The sequence below is a fragment of the Lichenostomus cassidix genome, chromosome 5, assembly GCF_008360975.1.
Source record: "Lichenostomus cassidix isolate B80296 chromosome 5, HeHo_3.0, whole genome shotgun sequence".
NCBI classification, from domain to species: Eukaryota; Metazoa; Chordata; class Aves; order Passeriformes; family Meliphagidae; genus Lichenostomus; species Lichenostomus cassidix.
The window spans coordinates 63,648,115-63,670,278 of NC_139486.1; the positions used below are offsets into that span (position 1 = coordinate 63,648,115).

The window sequence follows — 22,164 nt, forward strand, 5'->3', positions numbered from 1 at the left end:
GAGTTGGAAGTATCCTAGGGGATCCATGGATGAGGTTGAAGCCACGAGGCAGAGTGTGGGTGAGCTCTTTATTGAGGAGGAAGGCTCCAGCATGAGTGGCTGCACATCCAAGGAGCTCCAAGCACAGGGAGAGGCTCCTCCGGCTGCCCCGGCAAGGCAGAGCCTTGTGTCGCCCCCAGAGAGGGACACAGCCCCTCCGGCCGCTCCATGCCACCGAGGAGGGGCTGCTTGTCACAGCGGCCACCAACTGTCACCCGAGTGGAGGAGAAGGAGCGAGGGGAACTTTGTGCTGGGATGGGAGGGGGGAGCACGACAGGTAGGCTCCACTCCTCCGGGGACATGTGGGATGTCCTCAGGGCTCCGGGGATCAGGGTTTGGCCGGGGTCTCTCCGATGGATCATCCAGGCGGGAGGCAGGAGGGGAAAAGGCCACCTGTGATGGGGAGGAAGATGAAGTGACATCAAGGAAGGGGACATGGCTCCCAGTGCTGTCACCATCCCTATCCCTCCCCAGAGTGGCAACCTGGGGACACCTAGGGGGTGAATCCAACCCCTGCAAGGCACGAACCCCCTCCCTGGGATTGGGGGCTACTGGGGACCCCCTGTGGCACCCCCAGCCCTGTCTCTGTCACCTGGAGGGCAGCGGGTAGGGGGCTCAGGAGAAGATGCTCCCGATGCTGGCAGCCAGGATGACGGCGAGGATGATGCAGCACAACATGATCATGATCTTCTTCTGCTCGGGGAGACAGGGAATGTGAGGCAGGGACACGGCTGGGGAGGGGGACAGGGACAGGGAATGGGCTGGGTAGGACAAGGGATAAGGATGGGGCTGGGAAGAAGGGACAGGAGTTGGGGAGAGGGACAAGGAATGGGGAGGGAGGCAAAGAACAAGGGCAGGGGCTCATGAGGGAGGAGAAGGGATGGGGATAGGGCAGGGGACAAGGAATACAAGGACAGGGGCTGTGGGGGGACAGGGAAGGAGGCAGGGCAGGTGTGAGCTGGCTGTGCATAGCACAGGGAGATGACAGTGGCAGTGTCCCCTGGGACAGGTGACCAAACACTGTGACTTACCCAAAAGCTTGAAGGGGCGGGGGGGACAGTCTGGGCAGGACCCAGGGGTTGGGGGTGTCCCCAGCCCAGCGCTCCCCGCTCGTGTCCTACAGCACCGGGAAACGGGGCCGGTCCAGCCCCCAGATTCCCGGACACCGTGAGCCGAGCCGGAGCCGTGCCGGTGGCTTTGGGTGTTCCCGGCGCCGGCACGGGGAGGATGCTCAGGGCGGATCAGCCGCGATTTTATTACAATGGGAGTTAAATATCCACCATCGCCACATCCTCCCACCCGGATATCAAAGCCAAGAGGGGACAGGGACCCCGACAGCTCTGTCTGTCACAGCACGGTGCCAGCAAACCACGCTGGTGCCAGCAAACTGCATGTCCTGTCCCTATTCCCACTCTCATTCCACTGGGATGCCCGGGCGGGTGAACGTCCGGCCCTCGGATTCGTGTCCTTGTCACCCCTCGCTGGGGCTGTGGCACCAGCGGCCACGTCCCCACGGATGGAACCCTGTCCCCTTCCGACAGGGACATGAGGGGCAGATCCCGGGGACCGTCAGGATGGGCGGGAAAGGTGGCGGTGCCTCAGACTGTGGCGGCAATCGGGACACGGAGGGCTGGGAGCAGCAGGTCCGGGAGAATCAGGGAGAGGAGGGGTCCAGGATCAGTGCCAGGGAGGATCCTGCCGGGAGGTGACGCCGCTGGGATGGTCGAGAGCGTCTGGAGGAGGGAAAGGGGAGCTGGAGGCGCTGGTGGGGAAGGGAATGGGACCGCAGCAGGAAAGAGGGAGCAAGGATGGCAGACGGATGTGGGAAAGAGCCAAAATCCAGAGCCTTAGGTAACATGTACCCCCAAGCACTGCAGCCCCCCAAAAACGCAAACCCCAGAGCACCACGGACCCCAAGCAATCCAGACCTTCAAGCACTGCAAACCCCAAAAAATGCAGATCCCAAACAGCACCAGAGACCTCTGAGCACTGCAGACCCCAAACACAGCAGACCCCAAAAACCAGACCCTGAGCACCACAAACCCAAGACTACTGACCAGCACACACCAAGAAACCACCATCCCCAGCCCCCCAACAGCGCCAAACGCCAACTGAAGCCCCCCAAGCTGGAGATGACATTGGGACCCCTAAGGGCTCCATGTCCCCACAGTGGGGGTCCCCTGTGCCCAAACACTTACAGACCCCCGCCCCAGGAGCTATTTCGAGTTCAGCCCCACCGAGAGTCCAATGATGAGGGCAACTGTCCCCAGGAAGAGCACGGCCACTGCCACCAAAATCAGCAGCTTCTGGGGGGTACAGGGGCGAGATGGGGGAGTGGTGACACCTGTCCCATGTAGGGGGACATGGGGGCACCGAGGGGCCCTGAAAAACCAGAGACCCTGGGGACAAGGCAGGAGGGGCTGAGCCCTCACCAGCTCATCACACCTGAGGGTGGGAGGGGGCTCAGGCATGGTGAGGGGACACAGAGGGACACAGAGGGACAGAGGTGCCAATCCCCCATGGGATCACTGGGGGGATGTAGGAGTCATTGGGGTCAGCTGGGGGACACGAGGGGTGGCTGAGAGGGACAGGAGGTAACTGGGGGAAATAAAGGGATCTCAGGGCTGTTGGAGGATATGAGGAGATACTGAGGGTAGGCGGGAGCCATTGGGATGCTCTAGGGGACACGAGGGGTAGCTGAGGGCCACAAAGGGCTTTCAGGGCTGCTGGAGGATATGGGGAGATGCTGGGAACACTGGGGGATGTGAAGGCATACTGAGGGCCAGAGGGGGACACTGGGGGTACCCCTGCCATGCTGGGGGCTACAGAGGGGACATTGGGGACTACAGAGGGGACGCTGGGGGTTATGGAGGGCACACCAGGAATGTCAGTCTGTCTCACCCTCCTGGCCTCACTTTGGTACTTCACAGCCTTTTTGGTGTCAGCCACGGCCCGTTCCACAAATCCCACAGACTGGTCCATGTTGTTCTCTATGCGGTCGATCATGGCTCCCTACGGAGCACCCGGGGACACAGAGAGAGGGGGGGACACTGAGAGCACCCCGGGGTGCTGGCACCCACCCACCTGGCACACCTGGCCCCGGCACCAGATCGCCTCTGTGCTCTGCTCCACATGCTCTGCTCCACGTTATCCAGCAGCCCACCCTGGGGGAGAGGGAACAGGGTTGATGGGGACACAGTGACATGGACCCAAAGCACGTGGCATGGCCACACACGAAGGTACTCACCCACCATCCCCAGGGTGCGCGGCAGCTCCTCGCGTGGCATGGAGGGACAGAGAGGGGCTGAGAGAGGGGACGGCACTACCCCAGGCGGGGGGCACTCCTGCGTCCCTTCCAGGCCACTACAGGGTCCCACTGGGATATGTGCAGTGGTCACCACACACCCTGCATCACTCCAACCCGTGGTCCCTGTGACTCCTGCTTGTCCTTGGTCACAGGTTGCTACTTGTCCCTGTTCACCCCATCCACAGATCTCTGCTTGTCCCTGTGACCCTGTGCCCAAATCCCTGCTCATGTCCATGTCCCTATACACAGGTCCCTGCTCATCCCTGTGACCCCATGCCCAGGTGCCTGCCTGTCCCCGTGACCCCATACTTAGGCATACTTAGGTCCCCGCCCACCTCCATGTCCCCACGGCCAGGTCCCTGTGTGTCCCCCCCATACCTGGTTCTCCACCAGCATGGCAATGTCCACAAACATGTCGTGGAGCTCCTTGATGCTGCTCTCCAGGCGCACGATGTCCTTGTGCCGCCCCTCGATCTCGCTCAGCGCCTGCTTCGAGATCTGTGAGTCCATGATCTGCATGGACAGGGGAATGTCAGCGGGGAGGCCTGGCCCTGTGACACCCCTTGTGACCCCACCATGTCCCCCTGGCATGTCAAGCCTCACCCCCGAGGTGAAGATGGACGGGTTCCCGCTCTCCAGCATCTCCTCCAGCTCCTCATCGGTCGTGTTCTTGCCGGCTGTGGGAGCATGGAGTGGAGTGGGATCAGGCCGCGCCCACTCGAAAAATGGGTGGAGCCTGTATGCCCTGGCCCCACCAACTTTACAAACTTGGCCAAACGGGGAGGGGTCTTCAAGGGTTGTCTCCTCCCACTTCACCGAAAAGGGTGGAGTTTGATGGCCCAGAGCCCACCCAGCCCACCCGCGGTCACGCACTGATTTCCAGCTGGCGCTGGATCCGGCCCTTGCTCCGCTCCCGGAAATCCACCTGCGCCTCGTTGTACTTGGTCATGACGTCCACGAACTTGCGGGACAGGACTGAGTGCTGGGGACAGGGACAGGGACAAGGGCGTGAGGATGGGGACAGGGACAAAGATGTGCGGCTGGGGACACCCTGGGCATGGCACCTCCCCAGCCTGGGGAACAAGGACTTGGGGCAGGGGACAGCCCACCAAGTCCCAACCCTAGGGGACTGGAGCTGGTGCTGGGGACGGGGACATGGAACACTCCAGGCCTGGCATGTCCCCGTGGGCAATTTTCCCCGGGGCAGGAGCAAGGACAGAGGTGTGATACTGCCCAGGGGACAAAATGGGGTGCTGGCGTTGGGGACAGGACCAGTGACCAGTCAGACCAGTCACTCTGGGCAGAGCAATATGAAGCTTGGGATCCCAGGGTGCTGCTGGGGATAGAGCTGGGAGACTTGGGGACACCTGGATATGCCACATCCCCACCCCATGGGGCACAGGGTGGGACCTGGGGACACTGGATGGGTACAGCCCTGTTCCTGGAGCTCACCTGGGACTTGCGTATCCGGAGGTCAGCGGAGGATCGTGCCTCGTCCTGCTCGATGTTCCTCTCCATACCTGGAGACAGCCAGATCCCAGCCCATCAGGAATCTTCTCACTGCCAGTCCCTGTGATCCCAGTGTCCCCACTGGGACAGGGCCACCCGTGACACAGCGGTGGGGACAGGGCCACTTACTCTTCAGCTTGTTGCGGACGCTGTTGGCCATTTTCTTGATCTCTGCCGTCAGCTGCTCCAGGTCATCTTTGGTCTCTGTGGGATCACGGATGTGAGCCACCGTGGGAATGTCCCTAGGGAGTGTCCCCACGACCAGGGGAGGGCATGGGGACGCTGTGACCACACTCACTCTGCTCTGGGATGGGGGCTGAGAGGATGATGCTGTAGAGCTTCTTGGCTTCCTCCACGTTCTCTGAGATCTTGTCAATGTTCTGCCGGGTCTCCTCAATCTGGGCATGTCCAGAAGGATTTTGAGGGGGTTAGGAGGCAGCCCTGTGCCCCCCAGCCCCTCTCCCTGCCTTCCCTCACCTCTGAGAAGAACTCATCCATGAATGCCGTGTTGTCCACAGCGATCTCCAGCTCCTCCTCATCATCCGCATCCTGCTTCTGTTGGGACACAGTGCTCAGGGGGGAAGCCCTACCCTGCCAGTGCCTCCCAGGGGCATCCCCGGGGGTGACAGGGACACGGGGGGAGTAGTCATGGGTATGTGGTGGCACAGGGGGCGACATCTGCAGCGGGGGAGAGACGGGGGGGGAGCCAAGCCCAGCTCACATCTGGCCACACACGGCCAGGAATTAGGGGATTGCTGGGCTTGGCCAGAGAGAGGGGACAGGGCCAGCAATGGGATGGGGATGGGACAGGGTTTATGTCCCGAACCGTGGCCCCACAGCAGGTCTGGGGCAGCCCCGGGTGGCACAAAGGTGGCCGGTGGCCCTCACCCCAGTGTCGTGCCTGGGCCCCCACCCATCTGCTCCCAAATCCAGCCCTTCCCAAAATTCAACCCCAGCCTCTCTGCCTCCCCTCACCCCCTCAGCTCTACCAGCACCCCGAGGGTCTTGCTGAGGTGTCCTGGGGAGGGGGAAAGACCCCAAGCTGGGACCCCCCACCCCCCTCTTCCTGCTGCCAGAGTAAAAATAAAATTAATCCCTTCGCTCCCCCCCGAGGGCTTTATCTGATGGCTCCATAATCCTGGTAAATCCCTGCGAAGCCTCCCTGCCATGGCTGGGGGCCAGGCCGCCAGTTGGGGGGCTGCTGGGACCCCCACAATCCATGGGGAGATGAAGCTGGCGAGTGGGGGGAGCCCCCCAGGAGCGGGGGGAAGTGGGGCCCCACGGCAGAGCGGGAAAAGGGAGAAGGAAGCGGTGCTGCTGGTGGGAACACAGGGAAGTGTGGGGTGCAGGATGGGGTGTGGGTACCCCAAATCCACCGCCACCCCCCCGTGGGATGGACACCCACCTCCACAGCCCGCGCGGGGGCTGGTGTCCCCCCACTGCACCCCACGGCGTGGGGGGACAGGATTCGACTGGGGGGTCACATCACCCCAGAACACCCTCTGTACCCCAAACCGCACCGGGATGACCCCCCCAATCCCTCCCACCTGACACTCTGTTGCAGAGGGGCTCAGGGTCCCCCATCCGCCATGGAGTGACCCCCGGGACACACCCCCGCACCGCGGGGTGGGCTCTCAGTGCCATCCATCCCGTGGTGTCCCCACCCACCATGGACTGGGGTGTCCCCGAGACCCTGATCCACCATAGGAGGTCTGAGGTCCCCCCATCCCCGTGACACCCCCACGCACCGTGGGGTGGCATTTCGGTGACATCCACCCCGTGACGTCCCCATCTACCACAGTCTTGGTTTTTGAGGTCCTCTATCCCCGTGACGCCCCCACCCACCATGGGATTGTGACCCCCATCCCGGTGTCACCCATCTCCTGAGGGGCCCCTGGGGGTGTTCCCTGTCCCCTCCCCACGCCGGGGGTTCCTCACCGCCTTGAGCTGCTCCAGCCGGTCCTTCATGGTGCCCCCAAGGGCTGGGGGGGCGCGCGGGCGTCCCCGTCCTCGCTCAGGGCAGGGATGGGGGGTGTCACCCTCGGTCCTCGCCGCTCGGCCAGGCCTCCTACATCCAGGCGAGGTGGCGGGTGGCCCTGTCCCCTGTGCCTGTCCCCAAGCCCGGGGCTGTCCCTGCGCTAATCCCCAGTGACGGGCACAAGGAAGGCGCCGAGGGGAGGGACGAGGTGGAGCCACCCGTTCACCTGGGACAGCCGGGGACACCGGACCCGCTGAAGGCAACAGCTGGGGGTGGCCCCCGGGCACCCCGGGAGGTGACAGAGGTGGGGGAGGATGTGGGTTTGGAGGCGATGAGGAAGCTGGTCCCCCACGGGGGTCACACGGTGAGGACGTGTCACCACCTGCCACGTGTGGCTGCAGCGGGAGGACAGCTGGGGACAGGGGACACAGCTGGGGGACAGGGGATGCGGATGGGGACACAGCTGGGGACACAGCTGTGGATGTGGGTCACGGCAGGGGACACGACTCGGGGGGACAAGGCTATGGATAGGGGTCACATCTGGGGATACAGCTGGAAATGGGACACAACTATGGATACAGGGCACAGTTGAGGGGACACAGGTGGAGACGGAGGACATAAGCAGGGATAGGAGACGGCGTGGGCACATGGTTGCAAACAGGAGACACAACTGAGGGGCATGACTGGGAACAGGGGTCACAGCTGGGGGACATAGCTGGGGAGAGGGGACACGGGTGGGGGACATAGCTATGGGTGGAACACAGCTGGAGACAGGGCTGTGGGGCACTGCTGGGGCTATGGATGGGGTGATACCGGCGGGGCACGGCTGAGGGGGGGAACGCGGGTGTCGCCGCTGCGGGAGGGAGAAAAAGGGACGCTGCCCCTTTAAGAAACCCATGCGGAGGGGGCGTGTCCCGGAGGCGGAGCCAATGTTAGCTCCGCCCCGTCGCTCGCCGGCGAACGGGGCGCGGGGCTGTGGCGGAGGGTGACGTCATGCGGCGCATGCGCGGCGGGGCCCGGGGCCTGGTCGGGCGGCGCGGAGCCTGCGGGCGGGGGGCGCCGGCGCTGCCATGTTCCGGTACCCGGTGAGCTGGGAGGGGCCGGGGGGGGGCCAGGGCGGGCGGGGCCGGGTCCCGGTTCCGCGGGGCCTGCGGGAGCACCGCGCCGGAAGGGCACCGGGGCGGTGTAACGGGGTGGGGGGGGTATAACGGGCTGGGGCGGAGGAGGTAAAATGAGTTGAGGAGGGTCACTGAGGGGGCCTCAGGGGCTGGGAGGGACTGTAGGGTGACAGAAGTGGTCTGGGTGGGACATTGGGGACCTATAATGGGCTGGGGGGGGGCGCATAACGGGAGGGGTCACTCTAGGTGTGGAGGGTCATTGGAGAGATATAACGCGTTGGGGGAGTCAGTGTATAGGAATAATGGGTCGGGGAGATTTCCGTGGGTAATGGGGCTGGGGGAGGTATCACTGGTTAAGGGGGGTTACTGTGTAGGTATAATGGGTTGGGGGATCATTAGCGAGGTATAATGGGGCTGACCGCGTTCCCTGCTGTCCCAGTCCCTGGAGGACTGCCCGCTGGACGAGGATGAAGATGCCTTCCAGGCCCTGGGGGAAGAGGATGAAGACATCGACCAGTTCAATGATGACACCTTCGGGGCCGGGGCCATCGGTGAGACCCTGAGTGTTACTCCCAGATCCCCCTGACCCCACAGGTCTCCCTGCCCTACATCCCTCACCCTGTACCCCCTTGCAGATGACGACTGGCAGGAGGCCCACGAGCGGCTGGCAGAGCTGGAAGACAAGGCGGGGTCTAGCCGGGAGCCAGATGGTCCCATCGGGAATGATGGGGACATTCTGGGCGATCCCGAGGATGCGCTGGCCGAGAGACTCACACGGCTCGTCATTGACAGCGAGCTGGAGGACCCGGCCATCATGCAGGCCGTGCACACCAGGGGTCCCCCACAGGTGGGAATGGGTCCAGGGGGATGTGGGGATGGATCCTGTGGCACTGTTCTGACTCTCCCTGTGCTCACCAGCAACCTGGAGGGCTGAATTCCAGCATCTGGGACAGCTCGGCCGTGCTGCGGCGCATCCGGGGGCCGCTCCTCACTCAGGTAGGGTGCTGGGGGCAGGGGCTCTTCCCTGGTGAGCCCAAGTTCCTGTGGCAGCCAGCTGGGTGGGATAAACTGGGCGTGCAGCAGCAGAGTGTCCTGCTTCCCTCCGGCTGCATCCATGGCTCATTGGGGACCCTCGTAGCTGTCATCCCTTGTTCCCCCTCAGAGCCTGGATGGCTGGCATGGTTGTCTGTCGCTGATTCAGGATACCTGGTGATGTGTGAGGGATTGCAGGACTCCCAGCAGGATTTGGGAATGTTGGTGCCTGGAGGCAGAGGATTTTCATGTTCTTGTGGTTTCATTAAGAGTCAGGCTTTGAAGTGCTGAGTGGCCAACCCTCTCCCAGCTCTGCCGGGCTGGGAGGTGACCCAGAATTCCCACCCCATGCCCTGTCATCCCAAATAGGATGCTGTTGGCAGTCAGGTGTGCTCCAGGAATGCCCAGCATCGGGTGGGGATCCCAGGGAAGTGCAGTGGGACTTGAAGGGCCGGCAGGAAGAAGAGGGGGACAATGACCCTCCTCCCTGTTCCAGTGTGTGACCCTGGGGGGGGTTTCCTCCCGCAGGAGATGCCGTCGGTGTCCGTGCTGGATTATGCTCTGCCCCAGAGGCCTCCGCAGGCTCAGGATGAGGAACGAGATCTGTCGGAGCGGGCGCTACCCCGGCGCTCCTCATCCCCGATCATCGGGAGCCCCCCGGTCCGAGCCGTTCCCATTGGCACTCCCCCCAAACAGGCTGCCATCCCAAACTTCAACCAGCAGGTACCTCCCTGCCTCCCAACTTCCCATGGCTCGTGAAGCTGCAGGCTGCTTCCCAGGAGAAGTGAGCATGCCACTTCCCTCCTCCCAGATCCTGTGTCCCAAGCCTGTCCACATCCGAGCTACCATGCCGCAGCGTTATCCTGCTCCCTATGGAGAGGGGATGTCCCCCAACCAGCTCTGCAATGTTCCGGTATCCAGCTTTCCCTCTTTTTGGGGATTGATCCAGTCCCCACCAAAACCTCCCTGTGTTCCTGTGGCTCATCCCCGCTCCATGGAACCTGGCCTTCCTGGAGTTTGTCCCATCTGCCAGTCCTGGTCTGTGACTGGGCCCCCTCTTCCCATCTCTTTCCCCAGAATTCCTCCCTCCTGGGCCACCCGTTCCCCCACAGCGTCTCTCCTGTTCTCACACACCTGCAGAGAGCCCAGCTGCTTGGAGGAGCCCAGGTAAAGCCCCTTCCTGTGCTTTATCCCACCTTCCTCTCTGCGCGGCTCCGGGATTTGGCTGTCTGTGGTTCTTGCTGGCCATCCCAGATCCTGTTCCTGCCTGGCTGACTCCAGGTGTCCTCCCTGCCCCTCCAGGCTGGCCGAATGTCCCCCAGCCAGTTTGCCCGGGTGTCCGGGCTGGTGGGGAGCCCGCTGCCCTCTGTGAATCCCAAGCTGCTCCAGGGCAGAGTTGGGCAGATGCTGTCCCCAGCCGGAGGGTTCCGTGCCTTTTTTGGGGCTCCCCCCGCTCCACCCCCCTCGCAGCTGTCGCACCCTCCTGGTCCTGGATCCCACCTGCAGAACCTGAGGTCAGTGCTATCCCTGTCCCGGCATCCCGCCCACTCCCCACATCCATCCCTGACATCCCCTCTCTCCCCAGGCCACAGCACCAGATGTTCCGACCGGATACGACCCATTTGCATCCCCAGCACCGCCGGCTCCTGCACCAGCGGCAGCAGCAGAACCGGAAGTGAGTGCGGGCACAGGGACGGGGCCACGTGGCACGGGGACGTGTCCTGCTTCTGGGGTCACCTGTCCCCCCTCTCTGTCCCTTCCTGTAGCTCCGGTGTGCTCACAGGTGCCCTTCTTCTCCTGCCAGCCAGCACCGGAGCCTCAACGGGGGGGACCGAGGGGGCCACCGGAGCAGCCATCAGGAGCAGATCCGTAAGGATCCCTACGCCAACCTCATGCTGCAGCGGGAAAAGGACTGGGTGTCCAAGATCCAGATGATGCAGCTGCAGAGTACTGATCCCTACCTGGATGATTACTATTATCAGGTACTTGGGAGCAGGATCTTCCCTCTGTCCATTGGATATTGGGTGGGAAGGGGATGCCGGTCCAGAGAGAGATGGGGTGGACGAAACACTTCTGGATTGTTTTTCTCCCTGGAAGAGGAAGGTGGAGGGACCAGGTGGGATCAGCATGCCCAGGAACAGCTGCCTTCCTCTTCTTGGGTGAGATTTCCAGGAGTGAGGAGATGTTGGGATGTTAGGTCTGGGATAACAGGAGAGCAGCTCCTCTCTATCAGAAGTGTGACAGAGCCAGGATAAAACCCCTGGAATGGAAAACAGGGAAGGTGCTACATGGAAAATTCAGAAGAGATCCTTGGCTCAGGTCTGACTAGGAATGGTGGTGCTGGGATTCAAAGAGAATCCAAAGAGAGCAGTGGAGAAGGTGGATAGGGAGAGATTGCTCCTGGTGTTTTCCAGTTCAGCAATAGGAAATGCTAGACAGTGCTGGTAAAAGCCAGATTTGGAGCAGATGGAGCAAGGTCGTGGCTGAGGGACCATTTGAGACTCCACATAGGAAGGGGGAAATACCTGGGATGGACACTGGAAGTCTGAATGGGGTGGGAGAACTATGACCATTGGGTCCGTCCCTTCTGGACGTCGCAGAGGTTTTTGGGATCTGTGGGTGAGCTGGTCCCAGTAGAGAAGAGGAACTGGTGCAGGATGTGAGTCAGCAAAGCTCTGTCATTGCGAAAGGGGGTGGATGGGGTGGGGAGACCCTGGCAGAGTGCCAATGGAGCAAGGCAGGCTAACTGGGATGTGCTGGGAAGGATTGGGAGCCCCACAGAGAGAATGGATTTGTCATTGTGCTGAGAGAGGGCTGAGGATGAGCCTTGATCTCTGTCATTCTGAGGGATGGGAGAGGAGAATGGAATCAGCTGTGGCTTGAATGATGTTGGGAAAATGCTGGAGCTGAGGAAAGGGAGATAGCCAATGGTTTTTGGGAGAAGGCTCTCAACTGTTCCTCTCCCTGCCTCAGAATTACTTCCAGAAGCTGGAGAAGTTGGCAGCTGCTGAGGAAGTCCATGGGGACGGTCCCAAGAAGGAGCGCACTAAACTCATCACCCCTCAGGTGGCCAAGCTGGAGCACACCTACAAGCCAGGTAAAACCCTCCAGCAGCCCCAGGGCTCATTTTATCCAAAGATTCGGTGGATTCATCCCTCTGCTTCCCTGCTCCCTTTTTCCTGCAGTGCAGTTTGAGGGCTCGCTGGGAAAACTCACTGTCTCCAGCGTCAACAACCCCCGGAAGATGATCGACGCCGTGGTGACGTCCCGCAGCGAGGATGATGTGAGTTCATGGCCTTCCTCTCTTCCAACACAGCCCTGTGGCTGCTTCCCACAGCCCTGATTCCCTCTTCGCTCCCTGGCAGGAGACGAAGGAGAAGCAGGTCCGGGATAAGAGGCGGCAGACCCTCGTCACGATTGAGAAGGTGAGTTTGTGCCACAAGCTTCAGAGGTCAGTGGTGGAATGAAGGGTGGGCCAACCCAACCGATTCCATGATTCCCTGAGTGATCCATGCTTCCTGCAGACATACAGTCTCCTCCTGGATGTGGAGGACTACGAGCGCCGCTACCTCCTGAGCCTGGAAGGGGAGCGGCCAGCCCTGATGGGGGAGAGGAAGCAGAAGATCTGTGACATGTACGACAATCTGAGGGGGAAGGCGCCTGGGCAGGACAGGTGAGCGGGGTTTGGAAGCTTTGACGCTCTGGGACCACATAGAGCAGCTCAAACCGGTTTTCCATGGATCTGCTTGACTCTTCCAGGGGGCTGAAATAACTTTTTTTTGGCCATTTTCCCCTTGTTGTGGTTACAAAGTCACAACTTGTATCCACTCCAACAGGCAGAGCTGAGAGTTAGGGATATCATTCCTGCACTGTTTTTTCCTCCTCTGGGCTGTTTTTTGAGGCATGGGTGTGTTTTCCACCTGGTACTGTGGCAGATCCAGCCATGGGATAGCCCTGGGATGCTCCCAGGTGAGGGTTGGCACCTTTCTTCTCCTCTTCTCAGGCTGAGTGATGACCACTTCATGCAGATCATGTGCATCCGGAAAGGAAAGCGCCTGGTGGCCCGGATCCTTCCCTTCCTGGGTCCAGAGCAAGCGGCTGACGTGCTCATGGCCACAGCCAGGAACCTGCCCTTCCTCATCAAGAAGGATGCTCAGGATGAGGTGAGATTCCAGAGGTTGAGAGGGCTCTGTGTGTCTTCAGGATGGTGATTCCTTTCCTGGGAGGGTGCTAGAGGTTTGGAGGGGCTGTGTGGGAGATGTTTGCAATTGCAGCCAGGCAGAGGGAAGAGTGTGGAGCTCCCAGCTGTGTGTCCTTTATCCACAGGTGCTTCCCTGCCTCTTGAGGCCCTTTTCCCATGTCCTCTACCACCTTCCCTTGGGAACAGTCACCAGCCTTGTGCAGCAGCTCACAAACCTACCTCAGAGCGCCGCCGCTCCCACCAACCTGCACCTCACTGCTGTGCTCCAAAACAAGGTGCTCCTCATCCCCACCCCTTCCCAGCCTAGGGAATTGCCCCAGCAGCCTCTCAGCGACCGGGTGGAGCTCCCAGCATTCCCCTCGCTAATTAATGAGGGTGTATGGCACATTAATTAACAGTCTTAGGTGGCCCCGGGCTCTGCTGCAGCCCGGCAGCAGCTTCTGGGTCTATCCTGCTATGCTCCATGCTCCAGTCCTGGAATTTGGGGTCAGAATGCTGCTCCTGTAAGTCCCTCCTGGGCAGGGAGTGGTCTGTGGTCTTTTCTTCCTCTTCTTGCAAAGGCAGGCAGGGATGTTCCCGCTTGCGCCAGCGTTCCCAGGAGGGTTGGAAAGTGGTGGGGATTCTCCCAAGGAATGCTTGGAGGTGACTGATCCCCTCCCTATCCCTACAGTTCGGTCTGTCCCTGCTGTACCTGGTCCTGAGCCGAGGGGAGGAATTGCAGAGCTCAGACATGAACACAGAGCTGATGCAGGACAACCAATGGTGAGTCCCTGTCCCGGGCTGGGATTCTCCTGCCTGGAATGTCACCACATTCCCAGCCCCTTGGGGAGGAAAAGGTAGCTTCCAGGCTCCTGGAATCCTTCCCCCAGGGAAACTGGGGAGCTCCTACCCTCCCAGCATTCCCTGCACTTCTCACTGCTCCCTTCTCCTGTGCTTTTTTCTGGCAGGACGGAGCTGATGCTCATGGCGACCCGGGAGCTCCTGCGGATCCCTCAGGGAGCCTTGGCAAAGCCCATGTCCATCCCCTCCAACTTGATCTCCCTCTTCTCTCGCTATGTCGACCAGCAGAAGCTGAACCTGCTGGAGACGAAACTGCAGTGAGTACCAGCCCTCTTTTCCCGTGGGAATGTGGCTGTGTCCCACCAGGGGGCTGGGAAAAGGGGGAAACCAGAGGTGGGGGTGCAGCTGGTCGAGTGGAGTGGGGAAAAGCAGCTTAGGGAGATGGGAATCGTTGCCTCCCTCTGATCCCCCCACTGTTGTTCCCTGGTTCTAGCTTAGTGCACGGGATCCGGTAGATCTCCGTGGCTCCTCGCCACCACCGGAATGTTCCAGAGAAAGGATGGAATGGATGGAGGGCACACAGTTCACCCCACACCTCCTCCGATGCCCAGGCTGGCACAAGGGGCACTCTGCCCACCAGTCCCTGGATCAGCGGGAAGAAGGGGATGTTTGGCTGCTCCCCTCTTTCCCACAAAGTGCTGCCTTTCCCTGATGCTCCTGATTTCCTCCCGGCCCCCTCTGCATCCCCAAAAGCTGCTGCTTCTCCCCCCAAACACAGACACAGACACACACACACACACATACTACTGAGGATCCCAGGAAGCAGGGAGGCCCTCGCTCCACATTGATGGCCAGGGGTTTCCCACTCCTTCCGTGCTCCTTCTCCAGCCCTTCCCACAAGCACTGAGCTCCGCTTCCCACCCTTCCCCACACTTCACACACCTGTTTTGCACACTTGCCTTGTCTTCCCAAAGTTCGGCTCCTTCCCTCCCCCTGTGATCAGCTCCAGCAGTTCCGGGGGGGTGGGAGGGCACAGCAAGGTCTCTGTCCCCTCGGGGTTGAATCAAGGTGGATTCAGCTGTGCTGCTCCTTGGGAAGGTGGTGGTGGTGGTTGGGGGATTTTTTTTTTTTTTTTTTTTTTTTTTCTTTTAAAAAGAAAAAAAACCAAGAGATTTGCACATGTAGGGATTTTACACCCCGGAATTCCTCCCGGCATTAACCAGCCCCCTCCTCTGCGGCTCCCAGTCCTTTACCTCTGACAGATCAAGTGGAAAGTTCATCTATTATTATTTTATTGCTTTGCGCTTTTTTTCTTTTCCTGATTTTTTTGTTTGTTATTTTTGGCTGCCTTTTTTTTTTTTTTGTCTTTTTTTCCCTCCCTTTTTTCGTTTTTTTCTTAATTTCATTTGCTTGGATTTTTTGGGGTTTTGGTTTTGTTTTTTTTTTTTGTTGTTGTTGTTGTTTTTTCTCCCCCCTCCTTCCCAGATTTTGGTTCTGGTTAATGAGAATAAAGTTTCTAAATTTACATTTTTATAGGGTATTGTAAATAAAGATGAATTGTATACTGCTGCCAGCCTAGCCTCTCCTTGTCTGCCCCATGCCGCCGCTCTGTCCCTTCAGGGGTCTCGAACCCCCGACCCCTGAGTGGGCAGAGGGCAGGGGGCGTGGCGTCTCCTCAGCCACTAGCGGTGCGCGTAGCGCGAAGCCCTGCCCCCCACCAATCGCTGGCGGGTGACTCATTGCTTGGCGTCACCACGCGCGGCGCGACGCTCCCCCGCCCATTGGCTCCCCGCCTGATTGACAGGCCAAGCGCCCGCCCTTACCCAATGGAAACGCGCGAGCTCCCCCGCTGTCGCCCTGGTCGCCAATGGGATGCGGGCGTGGGTGGGGCGAGTGGCGGCAGCTCGGCGGGGCGGCGGCGGCGGCGGCGGTGATGGCGGAGCTGCGTGCGGCGGGCGCGGGGCCCGGCCCGGCCGCGCCCCCCGGGCCCGCGGTGCTGCCCGCGGCCCCCGGCGCGCCCCCGGCCCTGCAGTCACCAGCAGCGAACGTCGGGGCGGCACCGGCACCGACGTCGGCACCGGCGGCACCGACGGCAGCGGCGGGCGGCGGGGCCGGCGCGAGCGGCGGCGGGGCCGGTCCCGGCTCGGCCCGCGAGGGTTGGCTCTTCAAGTGGACCAACTACATCAAGGGATACCAGCGCCGCTGGTTCGTGCTCAGCAACGGGCTGCTCAGCTACTACCGGTACGCCCCGGGACCCACCCCGCCGCCCCCCGAGCCCACCGTGACCTTGGGGCCAGGCTGAGCCCCCGTCGCGTGAAGGAAGTGGGTCTGCGCCCCCCGCACCGAGCTGGGTAGCGCTTGGTGCCCCGGTGCCAGCTGGGAAGGGGGGTCGGCTGTCGCCTCCCCGTCCCGGCGGTTGTCGCGTCCGTGCCACCAGGGATGTCTCCTCCCGGTTGCCGGGGCTGCTGTTGGCGGGGAGGGGTCGTTAGCTTACTCCCCGTCGCCCCTCCGTGTCACTTGGAGAGGGCGGCGGTTGTCACCTCCTTGTCCCCGCGATTGTCACCTCCCTGTCCCCGTGGGTATTTGGGACGGTGAGGGCCGGGGATCTACACCCCGTTTAGCCTCCCGCGAGTCTTGGATCCCGCTGTCCCTCCCAGCACCTCTTCCCGGTGGCCTCGTGTGTTGTCACCCGCGGGGATACCTGAGCCCGGGCCGGGGGCGCTGTGTCCCTCTATTATTGATGGGGAACCGGAGCCTTCGGCAGCTGTCGGCTCCAGTTACACCACCGGCAACGGGGGGGACACCGGGCTGGGGGTGTCCCGGCTGGATGTCATGTCTGTCACCCGGTGACGTGGAAGGGGAGTGCCAGGCTGGCGGGGCCTCGCTGGGATTTCACCCTCGTCTTGGGCCGTGCCAGGATCCGGGAAGCACCGGATCCTTGAGGCAACTCCTGAGGGCTGTGGGTTTGTCCCCATAAAGTGATATCCCCTGCCTTGGCCCCACTCCGGTAAACCCTCCCTATTAATAGCCCTGGCTGTCGGACTGGGAATGCCGAGCCCCCTGCTTGGCCCCCCGAGGGCTCATCCTGGGGATCCCATCCCTGTCCTTCCCTCACTGCTGCCTTCCCACACAGATCCAAGGCAGAGATGGGCCACACGTGCCGCGGCACCATCAACCTGGCCACGGCCAACATCACCGTGGAGGATTCCTGCAATTTCATCATCTCCAATGGCGGAGCCCAGACCTACCACCTCAAGGCCAGCTCTGAGGTGGAACGGCAGCGCTGGGTCACCGCCCTTGAGCTCGCCAAGGCCAAGGCTGTCAAGATGCTGGAGGAGTCAGGTACAGAATTCCCAGATCCAGGGCAGGGTCATGGTGCCATCAGGGTGAAATCCCAGGACTCAACAGGACCCAGGGTAGGATTCCAGTGGCTCAAGGACAGGATCCCTGTGCCCATAGGGTGAAATCCCAGTGCCCGACAGTGCCCAGAGTAGGATCAGTGTCTCCAGGGTGGGATCCCAGTGCCACACAGCCCCCAGGCCAGGATCCCAGAGCCCCACTGGCTGCAGGAATCCCAGGGCAGGATCCCAGTACCCCACAGGACCCAGGGCAGCAAGGTATTAGCGTTCCACAGGATCCCAGTGTCCCCAGGGCAGAATCCCAGTACCTCCTCACAGGACCAAGGGCAGGCTCCCAATGCCCACAGAGAAGAATCCCAGCCCCACGGGGCACAGGATCTCAGTAACCCCAGGGAAGGATCCCAGTGCCCCCTGGGCAGGATCACAGGTGTCCTTAGGGCAGGCTTTGAGTTTCTCACAAAACCAGTGCCCTCAGGGCAGGACCCCAGTGCCCCACAGGACCTCGGGCAGGATCCCAGTGCCCTGGGCAGCATCCCAGCATCTCCAACAAGAAGGTTTGGAAGGGGATGGCCGTGTCCATGCACATGTGACCCCAACAGCCTGTCGTGCACAGAGATGGACCATCAGTGTTTAGGAGCCCTCAGGGATTTGGGGATCCCCCATGCCCCTTCTGGTGGCTCCACCACCAGCTCCTGGTGTGATATGACAATCCCACACTGCATGTTCCTTCCCACTCACAGACGACTCCGGCGACGAGTCGGTGTCACAGACGGACAAGACAGAGCTGCAGAACACTCTGCGGATTTTATCCAGCAAAGTGGAGGACCTGAGCACCTGCAATGACCTGATCGCCAAGCACGGCACAGCCCTGCAGCGCTCCCTCAGCGAGCTCGAGGCCCTGCGGCTCCCTCCGGACAGCACAGACAAGATCAAGCAGGTCAACGAGCGGGCCACGCTTTTCCGCATCACCTCCAATGCCATGATCAACGTGAGTCCCCATTTCAAGGATCCCATATTGGGAAAAACTCCCACTGGCATGCTGTGTGCTGATGGAGCATGGTTTTCCCACAGGCCTGCCGGGATTTCATGCTCCTGGCACAAACGCATGGGAAAAAGTGGCAGAAGTCGCTGCAACAGGAGCGGGATCAGCGGATCCGGCTAGAGGAGACACTGGAGCAGCTGGCCAAGCAGCACAACCACCTGGAAAGGGCTTTCCGGGGGGCCACAGTGCTCCCTGCCAGCACGCCTGGCACCGGCGGCTCCGGCAAAGGTGGGAAGGGGCAAGTGCTGTGCCCAGGAGGCCCCCAGCTGCTTCCGGGGCTTTTCTGAGCCACACTCAGCTTCCCTCACTGTGCTGGCCCCAAGGGATGATTTGTCCCATCTCACCTTTGTAGCCAAGTGACTTTGGCACCTACAACAGGGTCCAAACTGGCTCCTCTGAGCCTTATCCGCCATCCCTCAGAGCTGGGGTGGGGTGTGACCCCCTCGCCTGGTTGGTAGTGACAAGGGAGCCTTTCAGTGGGGAACTGAGAATTATGTCCTTTCCTCACCAGCCCTGTCCCCTTTCCCAGATCTCTGCTGCCCTGCCAAAGGTGACCTGAGTGATGAGGATGATGACAACAACGAGTTCTTTGATGCCCCAGAGATCTTCCCCATGCCCGACATCATGGGCCATAAGTGAGTTTTGGGGGAGAGGGGGATCCCCTCGCTGCTCTACCCTGCTCAGGAATGATCACCCCCTTTCCTCCCTTCCCAGGAGAACTGGGAGCAACATCAGCGGCACCAGCAGTGACATCAGCCTGGATGAGCAGGTGGGATGGGGGTTTATGACTTGGGGGTGCCCAAATTGCAATGGAAGTGCTTTGGGAGGTCACAGGAATAGAACAGCCTTTGTCTCCCCTCTCTCCAGTACAAGCAGCAGGTTGAGGACACCAAGAAGGAGAAGAGAACCCGCATTCCCTACAAACCCAACTATAGCCTCAATCTCTGGAGTATCATGAAGAACTGCATTGGGAAGGAGCTGTCCAAAATTCCCATGCCAGTGAGTGCAGATGCAGCCAGCAGGTGGGTGCGAGGCACCCCGGAACTCCCTTTTGTTTTGACCTGTTTCCTTCTTCCAGGTGAATTTCAACGAGCCACTGTCCATGCTGCAGCGGCTGACGGAGGACCTGGAATACCACGAGCTCTTGGATCGGGCGGCGCGGTGTGAGAGCTCCCTGGAGCAGCTGTGCTACGTGGCCGCCTTCACCGTGTCCTCCTACTCAACCACCGTCTTCCGCACCAGCAAACCCTTCAATCCGCTCCTGGGGGAAACTTTTGAGCTGGATCGCCTGGAGGAGAACGGATACCGCTCCCTCTGCGAACAGGTGTGGATGGCTCCTCTCTCCCAGCCTTTCTTGTGCCATCGAGATGGCCAGCACTGAGCTGTCCCCAATCCTGTGTCCAGGTGAGTCACCACCCCCCAGCTGCCGCCCATCATGCAGACTCCAAGCACGGCTGGACGCTGCACCAGGAAATCAAAATCACCAGCAAATTCCGAGGGAAATACCTCTCCATCATGCCTCTGGGTGAGCAACCCGGGAGTGTGTGGGATTTTCGGGACGGCCCGAGGCTACAGGCGTGGTTCCCAGCACAACTTCCCTCCCTCAGGTACCATCCACTGCGTCTTCCACTCCTCCGGCAACCACTACACGTGGAAAAAAGTGACGACCACCGTGCACAACATTATCGTGGGGAAGCTCTGGATAGACCAGGTGGGAAGTCATGGATGAGAAGTGTATGGAGAGTGGGGCATGGTTGGGTCTGACTATCCTTTCCTTCTTCGCAGTCAGGTGAGATCGAGATCATCAACCACAAGACAGGGGACAAGTGCTACCTCAAGTTTGTCCCTTACAGCTACTTCTCCCGAGATGTGGCAAGGAAGGTGGGGACATGGTGCCCTGGGACACCCTGGGCTGCTTGTGACCGCAGGGTGTCCTGATCCAGGCCGTCCCCTCTCTCCTGCCAGGTGACTGGGGAGGTGATGGACCCCTCGGGAAAGGTGCATTTTGTTCTGTTGGGCACGTGGGATGAGAAGATGGATTGCTACAAGGTCCAGCTGGGAACGGGGGACAATGGAGCTGAGGCGCGGCCGCGAACCCACGAGGCCGAGGACACCCGGGTGCTGCTATGGAAGCGGAACCCACTCCCGTGAGTGGGGAAAAAGGGAATGAGGCATCCCCAGGAACAGGGATGTGGGGCTGGTGCTGAGTCCTGTTCCTTCCCGTGCCGTAGGAAGTACGCAGAGAACATGTACTACTTCTCGGAGCTGGCACTGACCCTGAACGCCCCGGAGAATGGAACGGCCCCCACGGACAGCCGGCGGCGCCCAGACCAGCGCCTCATGGAGAATGGGAGGTGGGACGAGGCCAACGCCGAGAAGCAGCGGCTGGAGGAGAAACAACGGCTCTCCCGCAAGCGCCGTGAGGCCGAGGCTGCCCGCGCGACCGAGGACGGTAAGACAGGCTGTCAGACAGGGATGTCCCCCCTCGGTGTGCCACCCAGGCCCTCACCCCCACTGTGCCCCACAGGGACACCCTGCGATCCCTACAAACCGCTGTGGTTCGAGCGGAAGAAGGACCCAGTGACCCAGGAAATGGCGCACGTCTACAAGGGGGGCTACTGGGAGAGCAAGGAGAAGCAGGACTGGAGCTTGTGCCCGGATATTTTCTGAGCCCAGCGAGGAGGAGGAAGAAGAGGAGCAGCGGGGGGGGAGGGATGAAGGCCAAGACCCCCCCGTCCATCCGTCTGTCTTAACCATGTGTCCCCGCGCCCCGCTGTGAGCGCCGGCCGGGCTTTGCCTTAGCCCACCCAAACTGACCTTGGGGAGCAGGAGCCAACACAGCCCCCCCAAATCCGTGCTGGAGCAGGAGGGTCCCTTTGTCCCACCCACCTCCTTGGCACCCTGGGGTGGGGGGCACAGCCACCCCCGGGGTGGGGGGTCCCGGGGAAGGCACAGCGGGGTGAGCCCGAGGCTGGCCTTGGTCTCCCCCCCTCCCCTTTTATTCCCATTCCCCTTCACCCCCAGGAGTTCAGGTGCTTTTGGGGTTGGGGGGGGCCAGACTCGCCCCCACAGCCTGTTCTATAAGTGTATATTATATATATGTAGAGAGCAATCGGGATCCCCTTCTCCCCTGCAGCTCCCGATTTGGGGGTTCCCCACCCTCCCCGGGATGTCCCCCACATGTGGGGACCCCCACATGAGGTGCCTTCCCTGTAGGTTTAGGGCAGGGGGAGGGCCTGGGTTTCGGGGGGGAGGTCTCTCCAGGGCGCAGTGGGACCCCTGCACCCCCAAACACTACAGGAGTGGGGAGATGCACTGTGGGGGAGTCTCTGCACCCCCGAACCTGATACTGGGGGCGTTTGATGCCTTTTTACTTTTTTTCTTTTTTTGGGTTGTTTTTTTTTTTTTTTTTTTTTGTCTCCAGAAAAAGAACTAAATTAAAATCTGTGAATGCCCCAACCTTGCGCCTGCTCTGTGGGGTTGGGGTGGGGGGGAAGTCTAACCCCTCCCTGTGACTTATTTTGGGAGGACCCCCTATGCTTGCGGGGATCTGAGTGGCAGCACCCAAATAAGGACTTGAACCCCATTCCTGGGATTCTCCAGGTGCCACCTTGTCCACTCCCCAGGTTCTGCTGCCCCACAGCAGGTGAGTGAGGATGGGAGGTGTCCCCTGGTGCTCCCCACTGGATTTGGGGTGCTGCAGACCCTCTGGGTGACTTTTTGCGGGTACCTTTAACCTCTTTCCAGGGACCCCTTTTGGCCAGGGGGAGATCACCTGGACTGGGATACTTCCGAGGCC

At 61.0% G+C, this 22,164-nt stretch overlaps 3 protein-coding genes across 15 annotated transcripts; 2 read left to right on the forward strand and 1 right to left on the reverse strand.

Annotated features, from left to right (window-relative positions):
- Positions 1 to 54: 54 nt before the first annotated feature.
- On the reverse strand, positions 55 to 7,026 carry STX3 (syntaxin 3). Of its 12 annotated transcripts, none has more exons than XR_014852829.1 (11): positions 6,794 to 6,928; positions 5,333 to 5,410; positions 5,154 to 5,253; positions 4,985 to 5,059; positions 4,799 to 4,866; positions 4,220 to 4,328; positions 3,950 to 4,023; positions 3,725 to 3,859; positions 2,941 to 3,051; positions 632 to 1,772; positions 55 to 432 (listed from the first exon to the last, which is right to left on the reverse strand). XR_014852829.1 is itself a non-coding variant. In XM_085063706.1 (11 exons), the coding sequence occupies exons 1-10, from the start codon at positions 6,821 to 6,823 to the stop codon at positions 655 to 657; spliced, it is 858 nt and encodes a 285-aa protein (XP_084919832.1). In that variant the 5' UTR covers positions 6,824 to 6,928; the 3' UTR covers positions 55 to 432; positions 632 to 654. The 12 variants fall into 12 exon arrangements, 5 of the variants coding, with proteins under 5 accessions (XP_084919832.1, XP_084919834.1, XP_084919831.1 ...); XR_014852830.1 differs by having other exon boundaries at positions 632 to 2,345; XR_014852834.1 differs by lacking the exon at positions 2,941 to 3,051 and adding an exon at positions 3,124 to 3,203 and having other exon boundaries at positions 632 to 732.
- Positions 7,027 to 7,064: 38 nt separating this feature from the next.
- PATL1 (PAT1 homolog 1, processing body mRNA decay factor) lies at positions 7,065 to 15,108 on the forward strand. Of its 2 annotated transcripts, none has more exons than XM_085063703.1 (19): positions 7,065 to 7,197; positions 8,391 to 8,502; positions 8,587 to 8,798; positions 8,870 to 8,947; positions 9,512 to 9,706; positions 9,795 to 9,896; positions 10,061 to 10,150; positions 10,286 to 10,497; positions 10,569 to 10,658; positions 10,788 to 10,965; positions 11,957 to 12,080; positions 12,169 to 12,266; positions 12,349 to 12,408; positions 12,508 to 12,656; positions 12,987 to 13,146; positions 13,310 to 13,459; positions 13,855 to 13,946; positions 14,132 to 14,281; positions 14,458 to 15,108. In XM_085063703.1, exons 1-19 carry the CDS (start codon positions 7,165 to 7,167, stop codon positions 14,477 to 14,479), a joined length of 2,307 nt encoding a protein of 768 aa, XP_084919829.1. In that variant the 5' UTR covers positions 7,065 to 7,164; the 3' UTR covers positions 14,480 to 15,108. The 2 variants fall into 2 exon arrangements, with proteins under 2 accessions (XP_084919829.1, XP_084919830.1); XM_085063704.1 differs by lacking the exon at positions 7,065 to 7,197 and adding an exon at positions 7,792 to 7,918.
- A 759-nt stretch (positions 15,109 to 15,867) lies between these two features.
- On the forward strand, positions 15,868 to 21,824 carry OSBP (oxysterol binding protein). The gene is made up of 14 exons (XM_085063717.1): positions 15,868 to 16,205; positions 17,098 to 17,306; positions 18,064 to 18,311; positions 18,395 to 18,593; positions 18,895 to 19,000; positions 19,080 to 19,134; positions 19,233 to 19,364; positions 19,444 to 19,689; positions 19,770 to 19,890; positions 19,973 to 20,076; positions 20,151 to 20,246; positions 20,331 to 20,512; positions 20,597 to 20,817; positions 20,893 to 21,824. The coding sequence occupies exons 1-14, from the start codon at positions 15,898 to 15,900 to the stop codon at positions 21,033 to 21,035; spliced, it is 2,370 nt and encodes a 789-aa protein (XP_084919843.1). The 5' UTR covers positions 15,868 to 15,897; the 3' UTR covers positions 21,036 to 21,824.
- Positions 21,825 to 22,164: the final 340 nt, after the last annotated feature.

Coding starts and splice junctions, on each gene's coding strand:
- STX3 (XM_085063705.1), bottom strand. CDS start 6,823: ATGAAGGACCGGCTGGAGCAGCTCAAGGCG. Junction 5,060..5,153: donor AGCCCCCATCCCAGAGCAGA/GTGAGTGTGGTC, acceptor GTGATCCCACAG/AGACCAAAGATGACCTGGAG. Junction 3,860..3,949: donor CGTCCATCTTCACCTCGGGG/GTGAGGCTTGAC, acceptor CTGTCCATGCAG/ATCATGGACTCACAGATCTC.
- PATL1 (XM_085063703.1), top strand. CDS start 7,165: ATGAGGAAGCTGGTCCCCCACGGGGGTCACACG. Junction 9,897..10,060: donor ACCAGCTCTGCAATGTTCCG/GTATCCAGCTTT, acceptor CTCTTTCCCCAG/AATTCCTCCCTCCTGGGCCA. Junction 12,267..12,348: donor CGTCCCGCAGCGAGGATGAT/GTGAGTTCATGG, acceptor GCTCCCTGGCAG/GAGACGAAGGAGAAGCAGGT.
- OSBP (XM_085063717.1), top strand. CDS start 15,898: ATGGCGGAGCTGCGTGCGGCGGGCGCGGGGCCCGGCCCGGCCGCGCCC. Junction 16,206..17,097: donor GGGCTGCTCAGCTACTACCG/GTACGCCCCGGG, acceptor CTTCCCACACAG/ATCCAAGGCAGAGATGGGCC. Junction 17,307..18,063: donor CAAGATGCTGGAGGAGTCAG/GTACAGAATTCC, acceptor TCCCACTCACAG/ACGACTCCGGCGACGAGTCG.